The sequence below is a fragment of the Mastigoproctus giganteus genome, chromosome 12 (assembly GCF_048544385.1).
Source record: "Mastigoproctus giganteus isolate SK-2022 chromosome 12, ASM4854438v1, whole genome shotgun sequence".
NCBI classification, from domain to species: Eukaryota; Metazoa; Arthropoda; class Arachnida; order Uropygi; family Thelyphonidae; genus Mastigoproctus; species Mastigoproctus giganteus.
The window spans coordinates 15,888,479-15,906,656 of NC_143586.1; the positions used below are offsets into that span (position 1 = coordinate 15,888,479).

General features: G+C 36.0%; 1 protein-coding gene across 1 annotated transcript in view; it reads right to left on the bottom strand.

Annotated features, from left to right (window-relative positions):
• The window catches only part of sdk (sidekick cell adhesion molecule), a 341,294-nt gene that overhangs the window by 241,572 nt on the left and 81,544 nt on the right, over positions 1–18,178 (bottom strand). Inside the window, exons 9-10 of the mRNA XM_090386436.1 lie at positions 11,055–11,336; positions 742–885 (exon numbers count right to left, since the gene is read on the bottom strand). Of these exons, the coding sequence (XP_090242562.1) occupies positions 742–885; positions 11,055–11,336 (426 nt within the window). The remainder of the gene's footprint in view (positions 1–741; positions 886–11,054; positions 11,337–18,178) is intronic.

An 18,178-nucleotide genomic window follows, 5' to 3' on the forward strand; every position in this document is an offset into this window, starting at 1 on the left:
CAGGTGTCGACCACACATGGATGTCCCACATGTGACCTTTGGCTGGTTGTTCAATCACCACTGAGCCAGTCACGGCAGACCCATGACACCACCAAATGGGAGCACTTAACCATGTTGGTTATTGCTAAGATACTGGTACAGGTATCATTTTTGTTATAATATGCACATCTTTCCTCCAATGATCTTAACACTGACCCATCCTTCTTTGCAGACACTCAAAAACTGATTGCCAAGTGGACAAACTACAATCTTATATCAGCAGTTTCCAAATTTGAGGCTTCAGACTAGTCCTTTTCTAACAAGGAAATGTGTTGCTAATGTAAACCCAACTCAGTATAATTAGAGCCATTACAAAAGCATGTGTCATACAGCACATAACATTACTATTTCACTCACAAAGCTATGCTAACAAGAAAATAAAATCAAAATTTTTCGAGTACAAACGTTTTATATCACAAGCAATTTCAAGGTAAATAAGTACAATTAATTTTTGAAATACTTGAAAAGTTTGAATTTTTACTGAATAATTTATCCATTAAATCTAATAATAATACATTAGTAATAGAAGGTTTAACATGAATAACATATAACATAGCAGAAATCTGAGGGGAAATTAAATTCTAAAATGCTATAAAGAATTACATAAATTTTCACAATTTCATTTAAACTAGAAATTTTGTCACCAGTCTGACATCAACAACTACATAATTCCTTTTTGAGAACAAGAAATAAAGATATTACCTGGAGATGGGACAATTCTCATCTGTACTATGTAATAATTAATTAGACTGTTTCCATCAAAAGCTTTAGTCCAGCTTATGTTAACACTCTTAGGGATAGTGTTCAGCAAAGTGGCCTTCACATTATTTGGTGGATGAGGCAATTCTAAAAAAAATTAAAAAATATTTTAGATTTCTTTTGTTCATTTCTGCTTATTTAAGAAACAAAATACAATGTGCCTCTGAAAAAAATTATAATAGTAAGTTAACTCAAAGATTATATTATGTTGCTAATTTTTAACAAAATGAGGGCTCGTGCACAATCTGCAGGCCAAGCCATTTATAAGAAGCTTTATTCAAGTTTGAAAACAAAAGTTATTTATGTGTATAATAGCATATCAATATCATAATTGTTATATATAATCACACAGAGAAAAGTCAAGCCAAATAAGCCAAGAAACGTATTTCAATCCAGGCACACTCTGTGTAATGCACAGAGTGAGAAAATTTTAACTATGTTTATAGAGGCTTATCATGTATTCATGAATATGATCTTCTAAACGTCACAATCTATATGACATAAATGAACAAAAGACAAAAGCAAATAATAAACATGACTGATTGGGTGGTTTAGGTTTTATTGGTGTATTAGCAACTAAGGCTATAATGCACCAAAGCCAAGTCATAAGATAACAGATTTCGGTGACCTAACAAATTAGGTCACTATGCCAAAGTATAACAATAAAAATATATAAAAAAGGTATCAAAGTTACATTTTAAATAAGAGTGAAAAGTTTTAATGATTTTAAATAACTTAAAATGGCTGACATGTGGCCATTGTTGGACAAAATCTGACTGAGTGTATAAGGTGTGGTCAGATGACTAAAAGCAGTAAAATATGAAACTTGTTTGTGATTATAACGTGGACATTCAGATAGTAGTTGTATGCTTAAAAAGCCATGACAGCGCTCAACATACAGAGGAAAATCAATATAGTAAAAACAGCATAGCAGCTGAGATGAATATTAAACCATAGATATATTAAACTGTTATCTGTAGAACCTGCACACAACTGTCCTTTTGTTTAAACAGCATCTGTAGTTTGATTATATTCGTTAGTAATTTACAAAATGTTCTAGATTCTCCCAGAACTGTCTTAAATCAAAAATAATTTAAATTCTTAACAATGTATGCAGACTACACCAATCTGATATCCACAAAAACTATTTTTAAAGATCTAAGAAAATTTTGAATGGACATTGTATTTTATAAAATAAGTACTAATAAGCAACACAGCAATATATTTATGAAGTATGAAAAAGCAATTTGTTAAGAAATGGAGGAATTACCTCCATGATGTCTTGCAGAAAACTTCAGAATAACTATACAAATAGTTTACATGTATTCCACACCCTCGTAGACAAAATCAATGATCCAATGCACCACAGACCTCAAGCCTGAACCCAAAATACATTGAATCACCAACCCTAATCTTTGAGTGAGAGAATACAATACGTCCGAATTTTAAAAACAATTTAAATGCTTTGAAACCAAATATTAAAACAAAAAAACATTAAGAAACTAAAGAATTTTGTTACTTCCCTGAAGTGGATGGGGCTTTTTCAACCAGGGTCATGATCACAGGAAAGTGAAACCACGGGTATTGGACAGAATTTTACAGCATGGAGATTAGTTGCAATCTTGGCACATGTGTATGTGAAGGACCATGAATCTGAAATGGGGCAGGGGCCACGTATGTTGACTGAATTTTGATGTAATTTAATTTCAAGCATCTCCGAAATTAATAGTTTAATGTAATCATGTTGGATGCTGAGAATACAGATTATATAATACCACCCCAGTTATCAACAATAATAACATAAAAAATTTTTTATTGCTTTACCGTATATTGAACAATGGTTCAAACAACTAAATAGTATTTTCAAAGACACACAATTCAAAATTATAGCCAAACCCATGCTACCTGCATGCTACCCTTAAAAACCACAAAGTCCAATCTTCTTCCACGTTCCAATTAAACGATTTAGTCTACAATGTACAAAGGGTACTAGGAAAGTTTTGCAATACAGCTTTGTTTATTTAATTTTTTCAAAGTAATTTCCTCTACATTCAATACACCTCTCCATCCTCCGAAACCAATCTTTAAACCAGTTCTGCCAAGTTTCACTAGGGAGTAAAGCACACTCGTTGTCCCAAGCCCGTAGAAGGTCCTCATCACTGGAAAACCGCCTCCCTTTTAGCTTCATTTTCACATGCGGGAACAGTGCACAGTCGCAGGGAGCAAGGGCTGGACTGTAGGGAGGGTGCTCGAGAAGTTTCAGTCCTGTCGTGGTCAAATATTCGGTGCAGGCTTTGGCACGGTGAGCTGGAGCATTTTCGTGATGGAGGTACCAGGTGTCCATTCTTGACTTTGGCCGCAGGTTCTTCATAGATCCAATGACTTTAGGCAGGCATTGTTCAGTATACCACTTAGCTGTGACTGTCTTCTGCGTGTCCAAAACGACACGTTCCACAATTCCACTCGATTTGAAAAATACAGCTATCATTTTCTTCTTTACAGATCATGATTTTCTGACAATTAAGGGTGTGTCGTCATCATCAAAGACCCAAACTTTGTTTTGAGCCTTGGTCGGCAGATCATAATAGTACAGCCAAGTCTCGTCACCTGTCACGATGTTGTTCACATGCCGAGATTGTCCCTTATCAAACTTTTTTAACATCTCCCAGCACCAAGTCACACGTCGTGTCATCTGCTCTTCAGTCAGTTGATGCGGCACCCAGAGAGAACAAAGTTTCTTCACGTGCAAATGATCTTGCAGAATCGAACGAATTGCTGGTGCATTTAGGCCCAAAGTATCCTCTATCTATTGGTAGGTCACTCGCCTGTTTTCGTCAAGCATTTTCCTCACAGCAGTAACGTTTTCCTCCGTAACTGACGTTCGTGGCCTTCCCGGCCTCTCAGAATCCTCCAGAGTGAAATTTCCCCTTTGGAATTCTCTATACCACCTGAATATCGTTGTACGATGTGGACAATCATCATCTAGTGCAAGAGTCATTTCTTCTAAGCACTGGTCTATGGTTAAACCACGCACGAAATTATACCGCAAAACTGTCCTTATCTTATTTCGTGACCACGATGCCATCGCAAGCACTTTACACTCACTACTAATGAATAACTGAGCCCATCGACTTGGCGCGGCGGCTACTATGCACGTATGAACATGTCTCAACATGCAGCAACAAGCAGCTTCCTGTGATTCATTGTTGCGTCATATTGCAAAACTTTCCTAGTACCCTTTGTATCTTGCAAGGATTGCAACTCCTCATACCAGGGATCCACTATCTGTACACTCAATACGAGAATGAGACAACATTCAACATCCATCCTTTCATCCTGTTCCTTGGCTTCGGACCTCTCATTCCATGCGATCAGTGAAGGCCACGCCTTTCTATTCAACAAAGCAAAAATTCTCAGCATCCAACATGATTACACCAAACTATTAATTTCAGAGATGCTTGAAATTAAATTATATCAAAATTCAGTCAATGTACGTGGCCCCTACCCCATCTCAGATTCATGGTCCTTCACACACATGCCAAGATTGCAACTAATCTCCATGCTATAAAATTCTGTCCAATACCTGTAGTTTCACTTTCCTGTGATCATGACCCTGGTCGAAAAGCCCCATCAGCTTCAGGGAAGTAACAAAATTCTTTAGTTTCTTAATGTTTCAGAGGATTCTTAATATTTGTTTTCAAAGTGTTAAAAGTATGGATTCATTATTTATTTGGTTTCAAAGCATTTAAATTGTTTTTAAAATACGGACGTATTGTATTCTCTCACTCAAAGATTAGGGTTGGTGATTCGATGTATTTTGGGGTCGAGCTTGGGGTCCGTGGGCCTCTGATTCCGTGGTGCATTGGATCACTGATTTTGTCTACGAGGGTGTGGAATACATATAAACTATTTGTATAGTTATTCAGCAACGGAGAGTATTAGCACTGAAGTGTTCTACAGAACATCAAAGGTAATTCCTCCATTTCTTAACTAATTGATATATAACGTAGAACATATTGGGCCTTTGCAGCTCTGTTATCTATTAATAAAAAAGACAATATAGTAGAAATTAAATAAAAATTAACAATCAGAAACAATGGTTAACTACACTCAAAGTAAAAATTTAACTCACAGCCCACTGGGTTAAGCACTATATGACTAAGTATTAGGACACACATGTAATTGCAAAATGGGTTTTTGATTTATAAACCTAATACATAGCAGTTCATCTTTGACACATATGACAGCCTCAACCCTCCATGTCACACTCTGATAGGCAAAATTTGCCTCCATTTTAACAGCTGCAAAGCAGCTGTTAAAATTGATTTCAAAGAAAGCTACTTTAGCTGAGGCCTAACCAGTGCTCAAATTCATTCTACAGGTGGGATTGAGGTTAAGTCTTCTCAGCTGACCAGTCCAATTTTTTGTTATAACTGTCCATAAACAAGTCCTGTATAACATGGAGTATTGTTGCACTGATGCTGATAATACCATTTCCATAGTATTGCCACATGGGTAGCATATACCCATGTGGCAATTCCCATTCCCACAAGGTAACCATCCAGTTTCATTTTGAATTTAGCCATACTAAAATAGAAAAAAATTATAAAATATAACTGCCTCTGCCACACTGGAAAACAGTTTATTCCAGTGTTGATAATCCACTGAACAAAAGTAAATTGACATTCGACCTCAAGTTTCTGTCTTGACTATGATGTGAGAGAGAGAGAGAGAGAGAGAGAGAGAGAGAGCAGACCTTCCTCATTCACTATACTCAACCTTTTCAGTGTTTATACACCTCAATCAGACCTTTCTAAAGATATCTAGTTGTCGAACTTTGCAGTGTCCACACTTTCTAAGCCACTCCTCATGCTGCATCAATTTGCACTCATGACTAATCTGGTCACCCTTCTTTGAACACTCTCCAGAAGCTTTATGTCTTTTAGTGCAGTCTCCATCCCTGAATACAATATTCCAAATGTGGGTCTAGCCATCATGTTGTATAGATGGATAATAACATCCTTCTCCCCAGTAGCAAAGGTCTTATAAATCATTAACAGGACACAATTCTTAACCACTAGTTTACACTAAAAATGGAAAGTTTCATTTCAACTAAGTTTTTTCATCATCATGAAGCACTTTTAACTTCTCTCCTGATTAGCTTATAGATGACTCCAGGATTTCTGTTCCCAAATGTATACCATTATATTTAGAAGTATTAAACTTATATATATGTAACCATTTTATGTCATTTTGAGGCATCATAGTGTGGCTTCAATTGAACACAATTAAAAATTAAATAAATTAAATAAAAGAAATTTAATGAAAAAATTGCAAAACAATTTTCCTTCCTGAAGCTGACAATGCTTTTTGACCACATGTCGTGATCACAGGAATGAAAATTACTGAATAGGGGTGAGCATGAAACTTAAATAGGGATTATTTGTCTTCGCACATGCACATAAAAGCCCACGAATCAGAGATTAGAAATGGCCAGCGGACATTAACAGAATTCTCATGTAATTTAATTTCAACAGTTTCTGCAATTAATAGTCTGGTATAATTACTTTGGACACTAAGTATTTTGGCCTCATTAAATAAAAAGTATGTTTTTTTAACCGCACGAAAGGCTAATTCTGACACTGCTCAACGAGAAGCATGAACTGAGGCCGCATATTGATTAACACGAAATTTCAGCGGAAAACATGTAGAACCATGGTACGACGAGTTGCAATCACCACGAGAAATGCTGTACACCAGGTCATTCATTTGTGTTGCGAACGAGGAAAGGACTGAGTGATCTTTCAGTATAGTGTGTAGTTTCCATATTGGCCTGGCCACAATTTTAAATTTGGTATCTGTTAAACTGTTTGTGCCACTGTTCAATATATAGGACAGATATAAAGTATTTTTTAATATTACGACTGTTGGTTGATGTAGTATTTTGTATCCTATCCCTAGCTTGTACCCTAATTTGGTTTATTGTAGCAAGGGGATAACTGCTGTTTAAGAATCTGCTGGTTAATATTTATATTTCTGAGCCCAAAGCAGATTCTGTTGTCGAATATTTATAGGCATTTAGAAATTCATTAAAGATAATAGGTCTATTGTAGGAGAATGGGTAATAGCTGTTATAATGTAGAAGCATGCCGGCATTTGTAGGTTTACAATAGATGTTAAATTGGATTTTAATCGAGTCCCAAGTAAGCACGAAATTTATAAAATTTAATGACTTTGTATCTGTACCCTACCTTTCCAATGTAAATTTGAGTCTAGAGTGAATATTATTAAACAAATGTAAAATGTCCTGTATATCAGTAACAACTAGAACATCATCTAAATACCTCCCATAGTATGCGATACAGGATAGAAAAGGCGTCAAATGTATACACTCAATCGTTGAGCGCATACATTTTATTAATACCTCCGATATTAAGCCACTCAAGCTCAATCCCATTGGCAAACTAAAAATTTGTCTGTATACTTTGTCTCGAAAGGTGATATAGTTGGCCTCAACTAAGAGTTTAATTAAGTGAAAAATTTCTTTAATAGGAAGCTTCGTATAATTAATTGGTATAGAATTATTATTTAACATATCTCAAAATAATATCTAATGTGTATTCAATGTTTACATTCGTATATAATGAGGTAACATCTAGTGAGAATAAATTATTATTATCGCCAAAGTCTACAGTCCTTAAGGTTATTAAATAATGTATCGTAGTTCTTAATCCCAAATTGTATCGCGTGTCTAAAGGGTTTTATAATGCCATACACATGTGTGAGCAAGGATGAAAATGCCGAATTTCTGTAGGAAACAACAGGCCGAACAGGAAATCTGATCTTGTGTAATTTTACCTGACCAAAAAGTGCAGGAATATTGTACGTTCTGGCCTTCAATTCCTTTAACTGAGCCATAGTAATGTAGTAATGTAGTCATTTTTTCGACACATGGTTAACATTTTATTGTATTGATTGACCAAATTGGTAAATAGTGCCGGGTCTACTTCAAGATAAGTGAAAGTATCTGAAACAACTGAATCTAACTTATTAATATAATCATGTTTATCAAGTATTACAACTGTATCTCCTTTATCTGCCCTCTGTATAATAATGTCTTTATTTTCGCGAAGTTCACGTAAAGCTGAACTGTCATGTGTATTCAATTTAGGAAGTTGCATTTCTTTTATGTTATTCACCACTTGGTTAACTTGTTGAATAAATAAATCTTTTTGTGGAAAATTACGAAGTACAAATTCAATATCAATTACATACTGTTTTTTTTAGATAGCTTTCGAGGTGGTAAATTACAATTTAATCCTTTCGATAAAAGTGAAATCTGGTTCTGTGATAGCATATACGAGGAAAGATTGACCCTGGCAAACATCGTTCTGAAGTTTGCCAGGGTCAATTTAAATCATAAAATTTTGGGCATAAAGCAACCAGCACTTGCCACATCGCATAATAAAGTTAAACTTGCCTTAAGATCTCGTGATTCTAATAAACGAAAATACCTTTCCCAGATTAGGAAACTTCGCGACAAAATAAAAAATTATCTACATCCTAGCGATTGGTCTGTATTGAAGACCTCCATAGATTTGCGACATGAAGCACAGGCTTCAGAAATAAAAAACAGACAAGTTAACAAATTGAATAGATTATTGGGAGGGTCAAAACACAGTCAAAACAAAATCGCGAGTGTGGATGTTTCTCGCTAATCCTTATTCAGTATGTGTTATGCGCTTGTCATGGAAGGTTTTGTCGTTTGCTTTTAATTTATAAAATCGAATAAATTTATCAATTTATAAATCGATATGCTTACAAAAGTGATAAATCTACTGTTTTGTAGTGTAAAACAGACTTTTCTGAGTGTGTTAATGGAAGAAAATGACTTTATTGTGGACAAGCTCTTTCTAACCCGTACAAAAATATGGCTACGAATAACAAGGGAAATGTGAAAAGATCAAAGAAGATGATGACATTAGTGAATAAAATTGAGTTATTTTATAAAATTTCTAATGGTGAAAGTGTCTCCTCAGTGGCAAAACATTATAAAATCAATGAGTCAACGGTACGATCAATCAAGAAATCGGAAGAAAAAATCTGCCGTACTGTCCGTGAAAATGCGCTAATTGCTTCAAAAATTTGCTCTAACTCGTGATGTTAAATTAGAAAAAAATGGAAAAGGCTTTAAATCTGTGGATAGAAGACTGAACTCAAAATAAATTTCCGTTAAGTTCACTCATCATTCGTGAAAAGGCAAAACTCCTTTATCAACACTTTAGCGAAACTGTCTATAGCACTGGCTGGATAAGTTTTTTAGCTAGCAAAGGCGCTAGTTTGAAAAATTTGTTGAAATTTCTAATAAATATTAAATTGTTTCTTATTTTCATTTCGATGCCATATGCTTGCATTTCACTATGTACATAGTCATATTATGAAGGTACATATAGACTAGTTTTTAGACTAGTTTTTCTTATATATTTCGTACTTTGGAACGGAACCCCTTTATTACTATGGGAGCCATAACTCAGTATTTGCGTTTTCGGTATTCGTGGCATTTCTCAAGAACTTAACCCCTGTGAATAGCGGGGGTTTACTGTATTATACAGAGGGTAGATAAAGGAGATACAGTTGTAATACTCGATAAACATGATTATATTAATAAGTTAGATTCAGTTGTTTCAGACACTTTCACTTATCTTGAAGTAGACCCGGCACTATTTACCAATTTGGTCAATCAATACAATAAAATGTTAACCATGTATCGAAAAAATGACTACATTACTATGGCTCAGTTAAAGGAATTGAAGGCCAGAACGTACAATATTCCTGCACTTTTCGGTCAGGTAAAATTACACAAGACCAGATTTCCTATTCAGCCTATTGTTTCATACAGAAACTCTGCATTTTCATCCTTGCCCACACATGTGTATAGCATTATGAAAACCTTTATACAGACGATACAATTTGGGATTAAGAACTACGATACATTATTTAATAACCTTAAGGACTATAGACTTGGTGATAATGATAACTTATTCTCATTAGATGGGATATGTTAAATAACAATTCTATACCGATTAAGAATTTGTCCCATATGTTGAACAGTGGCACAAACAGCTTAACAGATTCTTCAAAGATACCAAATTTAAAATTGTGGCCAGGCCAATACAGAAACTACACACTATACTGAAAAATCGCTCAGTCCTTTCCTTGTTTGCAACACAAATAAATGACCTGGTATACAAAATTTCTTGTGGTGATTGCAACTCATCATACCAAGGTTCTGCGCATTTTCCGCTGAATTTTCGTGTTAATCAACACACGGCCTCAGTTTGTGCTTCTCATTCAGCAATGTCAGAATTAGCCTTTCGTGCCATTTAACGAAAAACATACTTTTTTATTTAAACGAGGCCAAAATACTTAGTGTCCAAAGTAATTATACCAGACTATTAATTGCAGAAACTGTTGAAATTAAATTACATGAGAATTCTGTTACTGTTTGCTGGCCATATCTAATCTCCGATTTGTGGGCTTTGTAAAAGTGCATGTACAAAGAAAAATAATCCCTATTTAAGTTTCATGCTCACCCCTATTCGGTAATTTTCATTCCTGTGATCACGACATACAGTCGAAAAGCATTGTCAGCTTCAGGAAGTAAAATCGTTTTGCAATTTTTTCGTTAAATCTTTTAATTAATTAATTTAATTTTTAATTGTGTTCAATTGATTTTTAAATTATTTTTTACTGAATGTAAGATTTAAATTTTTTTTTATTTTAATTGCTGGAGAATATCATACAGAAGTGTTCTATGTATTATATTGAGGTAAACTTCTCTTATTATTTTACAAATATTGATATCAACATAGAACGTATTAAGCATTACAGCTCTGGTTCATACTATGATATAGAACTATACTGTGCATATCAAATTAAGTACAACATATGCATTAACTAATAGCTTCCTTGCATCATTTGTCTATTCTAATACTAACCACACCTGTAACAAAGAAGCAAAAACAATTTTGGCACACATCCTTTCATTTATATCCTTATACGTATAGGAAAAATCCTCAAGGTTTATGAACTTTCAATTTAGAGATAACTGTACATTGAAATGTTTCAGACAGAAAAGAACATTAATGTGGCCTTAGGACCTATAAAATACCAAATAACTAAGGAGCTCGTAATCTTTACTAAGGTGTACAGATTACATAATATAAAGATCACATAAGTTCTCACTAGGAACTTACCTATGACATCCAATCTTGCACTTCTAGTTTCATTTCCCCCAGCGGATGTTACATAGCAAGTATAAGTACCAACATCAGTATTCCTTGCTTGGGCTATCTGTAACGTTCCTCCAGGTTGCACCTGAATGCGTCCACCTGGATTAGGGATAATTGCTGTACTTCCAAAATACCAAGTGATTCTGTATGGAACAGATGGGTCATGAGATACTTTACACTGTAATTCTGCTGTCGAGCTCAAAATAACTTTGGTATCCACAGGCGGTTGTATAATTTGTGTTCGTACTGGAAAAAAATAATAATATATATATATATTGAAATTCATGAAATTGTAGAACATTTTGCCACAAAATTATAGAACTTGCTATATACAAATAAAAAAAAAAAAAAAAAAAACTTTTTAATGTTGTAATTCCATCTGTTAACCAAAATACAATTTAAACTTATAACTCAATGGTGGTATCTGACATTTTAAAACCCTGTTTCTGAATTTCTTTATCTTGTGAAGGGGGAAGAAAAGGAAAATATTCTTAGGAAAACATACTATATTCTGTTACAATGCAGAAAGTTCACAAAAACACTGAAAAATAAAAACTCAAACTCAGAAAAAGACACTGTACATAACACTGCTACTGTGATCCACCAATTACAAAGCCAAAATTAAGATGATCAAATGGATTCTTCTCAAGGAAGCCATGTTACTTGCTGTTAACAAATGTATTCATACACAGAGCATTCTGACTGTTATGATAATATGAACTTCTGGCCACCGGTAAAATTACAGAGCCGAACTTCTGGGATCACTGCTCTTGGCGCATTCCTCCCCCTTATCTCCGGTCTTCAGCACAGCTGCTAGCAAACGATAACCGGCTAGTACTAACCGACAGATTCCTGCCAAAGCAAATGCTGCCCTCACTGCAAGCCATCGACGGGGACCTCCAAGAAGTGGTCAATAATAAAAAATACAGGAAGGGTATCCTCGAACTGAAAATGTAAAACTGTGCTTTGTTAATAATCTGATTTATCTTTTTTTCTCATGTGTATCTCTTTTGTAAATATGTTTTGTTAACCCCTGGCACCACCATGCCGTGACGGGACTAATTGTATGTCTATCATTGCTGCAATTAAAGATTCTATTCTATTCTTCAATAGCATTGGTTGCATATGTTAAAACCTGAGATTGGCAATGTATCTTGTGTTGTTCTGAAATCAGGGCAAGGGAATCAGCAAAGTGCTGCTCCTCATGGTTTTGGTAGTTGTTACATTAACTGGAGCTGAGAATGAAGATGAGGAAATCAGAATAAAAAATAAAATAAAAATCAATTAAATATAATAAAATAAAAATTACATAAAAAAATAAATAAAAATCAGTAAATAAAAATTAAAATCAAAAAAGTGCATTTTGATTTTGGTTTATCACAGTTTCTCAAAAAAGCAAGTTTTCAAAAGATGTTGACCACATGTTGATATGTACAGTTTGGCCTGTTAAAATTGTGAATGGAAGTAATCAATAGTGCTTTTGAAGGATACAATGGGATGTCTAATCTAATTTTAAGGCATTTAAATCATATTTGTGGTCCTTAATTCTCTACTCAAGTCTTATGACTACAAAGTGTTAGGACTAATGCCTGATCTGATGTATGGTCTTGTCTACACTAGCAATTGAGTTTGTATATTAAATTCTTTCTGTGGTGTAAAGATTATTTCTGACCCTTCTGAATGATGTTCTTAATGTTTTGGGATCCTAAGAATGTTTTGATATTATAATTTTATACAGTCTTGTGTCCCATATTTGTAACATATGGGAAAAAATTCACCAAACATACCATTGAAAAATTTACTGAATTTTTCAATGGTACGTTTGGTGGCTTACTAATCCAGCCAGACAATTTGGGGAAACCACTGCATAGGTAATTGCAATGCTTTCAAACCCAGACCAGGTGTCCTCTAGGTTAAAACAAATGTTGAGGGTCCTGATGATGTAAATATGAACATTGAATGTATAGGTTTCAGATAGTGGGTGGAATGAGAAGATAACAACTTTCCTAAAAATAAAGTGAGGAGAAAAGCAAAAAACTGAAGTTTTTGGTTGGTTTCCATTTTCAGTTTTAAAAGAAATGTCGGTGTAACAGATGATGAGTCTGATACATCATTTCCCTATGAAGAAATCAACAACAGAGGACACTGGCAATCCAATCCTGGATCCCCAAAGAACATGTGGAGAGGCACACCTCTCCACATATATGGTCTCATGAATACGAGACCATCTACTTCAAATAGCCACATGATAACAGTCAAGGCAAACTCTCCTCCTAAAGAAGACCTTCCTCTACATGAAACCAACCAACAGCAGCTTCAGAGACATGAGGTAGTTCCCTCCAAGTTCATTGCCCTGAATAGATTGCATTATTAACCTTATTGACCAGACTCTCTCAAGAGCTGAACTTTTCTTCTTTGTCTCAGTTTTTCAACAAGTATCTTCCATTTTCTCAACCTTCAGCCCCCACACAGTAGTAAGTAATACAGGTTCTAATAACTTTCGTGTTTGGGGTTTTCCTTAAAAAAAAAAAAATTTGCTCTAGTCCCAAGAATCTTTCTTTTCTCAACTGTCTTGCCCAATCTTCCTATCATCCTCAGAAAGACTTCCAACACAATAGAGAGGGATATCTTCAGCACTGAAACCTTGGATTCACTGCTCTCATAAACTACACACAAAAAAATTACCATAAAATTCATTCTCTCTAACACCATTCTGGTAGTCAACATGAGACTAACTGCAAAACTGAAGACCTTACTAATGCTAACACCTACCAAGTGAAAAGAAATCCACCAAACTCTGAAGAGGGGGGAGAATTCAAGTACCTTTTAAGACAAAAACCAAACTGAAAAGAATAATTTCTTCATGCAATGAGTGGTCAGGGGGACTTGACAAACACTACCAACAGGTCCAAAATCAATCAAACTACTAGGAAATTAAGTAATATGAGCCACAGCCAGGCCTTACAGTATTTGGTAACTCTGAAATGCACATCTTCATATGAACATCCCTTTGCTGTTATCACCATAAAAATTTGTACCAAAATTCCCTACCCAAAGGTCCACCAGTCTTTCCAAACTTCATGAAGACTAAATAGTTTCTTCCTTTTAGTATTAGCAAAATTCCTGGCTTTACTGCATCCAAAAGATGCAATAAAGGCAAGCTTTTGCTGACTTCCCCAGCACTAAAAGTTACCAATGCAATTGTCCTATGAATTTCACCAGACTGTTAACTTCAACACCACCAAGAACAATTCCATTCCATTTCACAGAATATAAAATTTCCCTATGCCTTTTAAAGGACTTTTTTAAACTAGTAACACCCCCCCCCAACAGGCCTAGTTTCAAGACTTTGAAATGCACATCTTCATATGGACATCCCTTTGTTGTTATCACCATAAAAATTTTTCAAGAAGCCCAATGTATTTCCTTAAGTGCAGCATCCAGATCTGAACACCTGAACACAATATTCCAAATACCCTAATCACAAAATTATAGCGTCGATTCCATAGGTGCAGAGGCTGAACACATCTGATTGTATAATAACATTCTCTCTCTCTGTCTCTCACCCCCCCCCCTTCCTCCACATTTATACCTCTTGGATTTGCTCCACTCAGTATATAAGCTATTCTCGGGTTATTATTTCTCAAATGTAAAATCTTATATCTGACAATTACATTTTGAAGCCTTTCCAAATCATTCTATGAGTTAATTTTCCTTATTAGCTACAAACATAACCCTCACATATTTATAAATTTCTTCATTGTATTCTTTATTTCCTCATCAACTTATTTTTATATGAATCTGTCTCCTATCATTATAATTGCTGCCTTCTTTCTGTCAAATTTTCTATATCCCTTTTCATTCATCTTAACATTCTCCTTATGCAATAACGGAATAAATACATTCATGGCTTCAAGTGAATTTCTTGAAAGTTCTACATTATTCAACTAACTGTACTTTCCCTCTTGTACACTGAGCGAGAAATCTCTAGCACCTTGCTTCCCAAATTGCTGTTCATTCCAGTAGAAGCAGTACAAGAATCACTTTCACCTCTGCCTGCAGCCATTGTTAATCTATTAGTCTGTGTATCCCCACCCCCTCAAGCTAGCAGTTTTCTGACCCACCTAACACTGCCTCGACAGCATCTGAAAATATTCTTGCACCCTTTTTATTTAAGTGTATCTCATCTTTGTAGAAGCAGTTGCTCCTGTTAACAAGCACAGACCACACTGAGAAAATTTCTACCCCATAAGCCTTGCACAATCTCTCCAGGGCCAAATTGATTGACAAAGCTCTCATTATATAGTCCCTTCTATTGTGCCTGGGCAGAATTACAGATACTTTCAAATTTAATCCTAACTTGCAACTTTTTTTTCAACATTGACCTGTACTTGTTAAATAACTCCATAAATCTCCACTCTTAATGTCATTAGTGCCAACATGTACAATGATATCACCTTTTGTGCTCTTAAAAGATGATATCTGCTCTACAACTTCATTAACTTTTGCACCTGGCAGAATCCTGGTCAGTTCCACCTATCCTTTTTGCACAATATATTTCTCATTTCCACAACAACTAGTTATTGTGAGACCAGTGCATTCTGCCTTTGGGATTGCTGCTGTGTTGTCTGATGATCAAGTGCAATCTCTGGAATTGATGTGGGCAGCTGAAAGCATGATAACCCTCCCCCCACAATTTAAATCCTTGGAGGGCATCCACCATGTTCTTCAAGCTCTCATAAAGGACCATAACAATGCTAAGTTGGCACCTAACTTCCTCACATTACTTACATAATACTGACTTTAATAACAAACAAGTTAGTTAATGTATGCAGTGTGTTCATATTAAAAAAAAAAAAAAAAAAAATGACTTTTATATGTGAACCAAAAGATGTCATTTCTGTGCATCTACCACAGAGAGTGGTAATAAACGGACGCTGCTCTATGTGGACTAACGTTATTAGTGGAGTCCCCAAGGGTTCGGTGCTGGGCCCATTGTTGTTTTGTGTATTTATTAATGATATCGCTGACCGGGCTAGCCGGGTGGGTAAAGTGCCTGCCTACTAACCCAAAGGTCGCGGGTTTGAATCCCACCTCAGGCTTGGATCAAAGTACTGCAAAAACTTTGGGAGATGCATTATGGCCACAGAAGCCGATGCGCCAACAACTACCAAAAAAAATTAATGATATCGATGAAGGTATATCAGGCTTAATGTCCAAGTTTGCAGATAATACAAAGGTTGACAGGGTTGTCAATGACACTAAAGACAGTATGCTACTGCAACATGATCTAGAGAAGTTAGGTAGATGGGCTGAGAAGTGGCAACTGAAGTTTAATATTGACAAATGCAAAGTACTGCATGGGTAGCAGTAGCCCAAGAGAAACATACCAACTGTGTGGGTACTACACTCAGGGAGGTGGAGAATGAAAAAGACCAGGGGATAATTGTGCAGTCAGATATTAAGTTCTCTGAGCAGTGCAGATGAGCTGCCAGAACAGGTCATAGAGTTTTGGCAAAGATATATAGGAATTTTGACTAGCAGAGACAATGAGGTAATTATACCTTTGTATAAGGCAATGGTCAGGCCCCACCTTGAATACTGCATACAGGTCTGTTGGCCTCATTTTAGGAAGAATATAGAGTTGCTAGAATGAGTAAAGAGAAGGGCAACAAGACTGGTGAGAGGAACCAAGGGATTCTCTTACCAGGAGAGGCTTAAATTCTGTCAGTTGCAGCATCTGGAGACTAGGCACCTGCAAGGTGATCTGATCGAGGTGTGCAAGGCATTGAACGGTTTGAGCAGGCTACCCATGACTGGAGATGTGCAAATGTGACCCAAATTCACAAAGGAGGATCAAAGGGTGACACAAGTAATTATAGATCTTCTGTTAGTTTAACTTCTGTTCCAGGGAAATTAATGGAGGCATTGGTTAAAGAAGCACTGCAGGATCATCTAGACAAGACTTGAGTTATAGCTCGGACACAGTATGGTTTTGTTAAGGGGAAGTCTTGTCTGAACAATTTGATTGGATACTATCATGTGGTCACAAAGGAACTGGATGCAGGAAATAACTTTGATATTATATATTTGGATCTTAGAAAGGCTTTTGATACTGTTGCCCATGGAAGACTGCTGCACAAATTAGAGCAGTGTGGAATTGGAAGCAAATTGCTGCTATGGATAAAGGAATGTATGAGTGAGAAGAAGACAGAGTGGCAATCAATGGACACTGCTCTTCATGGACTAATGTTATTAGTGGAGTCCCTCAGAGTTCAGTGTTGGGTCCATTGTTTTCTGTATTTATAAATGATATTTATGATGGTATATCAGGCTTAATGTCCAAGTTTGTAGACGATATGAAGGTTGGCAGGGTTGTTAATGACAAGGCAGTACGTTGCTGCAACAGGATCTAGAGAAGTTGAGCAGATGAGCTGAGAGGTGGCAAATGAAGTTTAACATTGACAAATGTAAAGTACTACATATGGGAAGCAGTAAACCCAAGTAACGTATCAACTCTGTGGTACTGCACTGACAGTGTTAGAGAATGAAAAGGACTTGGGGGTAATTGTGCAGGCAGATATGAAGTTTTCTGAGCAGTGCAGATGGTCTGCAAGAGTAGCTCATGATGTCTTGTCAATGATATACAGGAATTTTTCTAGCAGGGTTAAGGAAGTGATTATCCTCTTGTTGTTATTTGGTTTTTAGGAGCATTAGCAACTAATGCCATATTGCTCCGGGGATATGTGGTGGGAATTTCCTGACCTTTCTGCATCCTCCGTATTTGGTGGGCATGGGCTCGAACCCTGGTCTGATCAAGAAGCGTGTGCTATGCACGGCTGCTCCTGCCCACCTGGCTACGGAGGTGCTGTTATCCTTTTGTATAAGGCAATGGTCAGGCCACACCTTGAGTACTGTATACAAGTCTGGAGGCCTCATTTTAAGAAGGATGGAGAGCTGTTGGAACAAGTACAGAAAAGGGCAACAAGATTAGTGAATGGAACGAAGGGTTACTCTTACGAAAAAAGGCTTAAATTTTGCAGATTACAGTGTCTGGGGACTAGGCACCTGCGAGGTAATCTGATTGA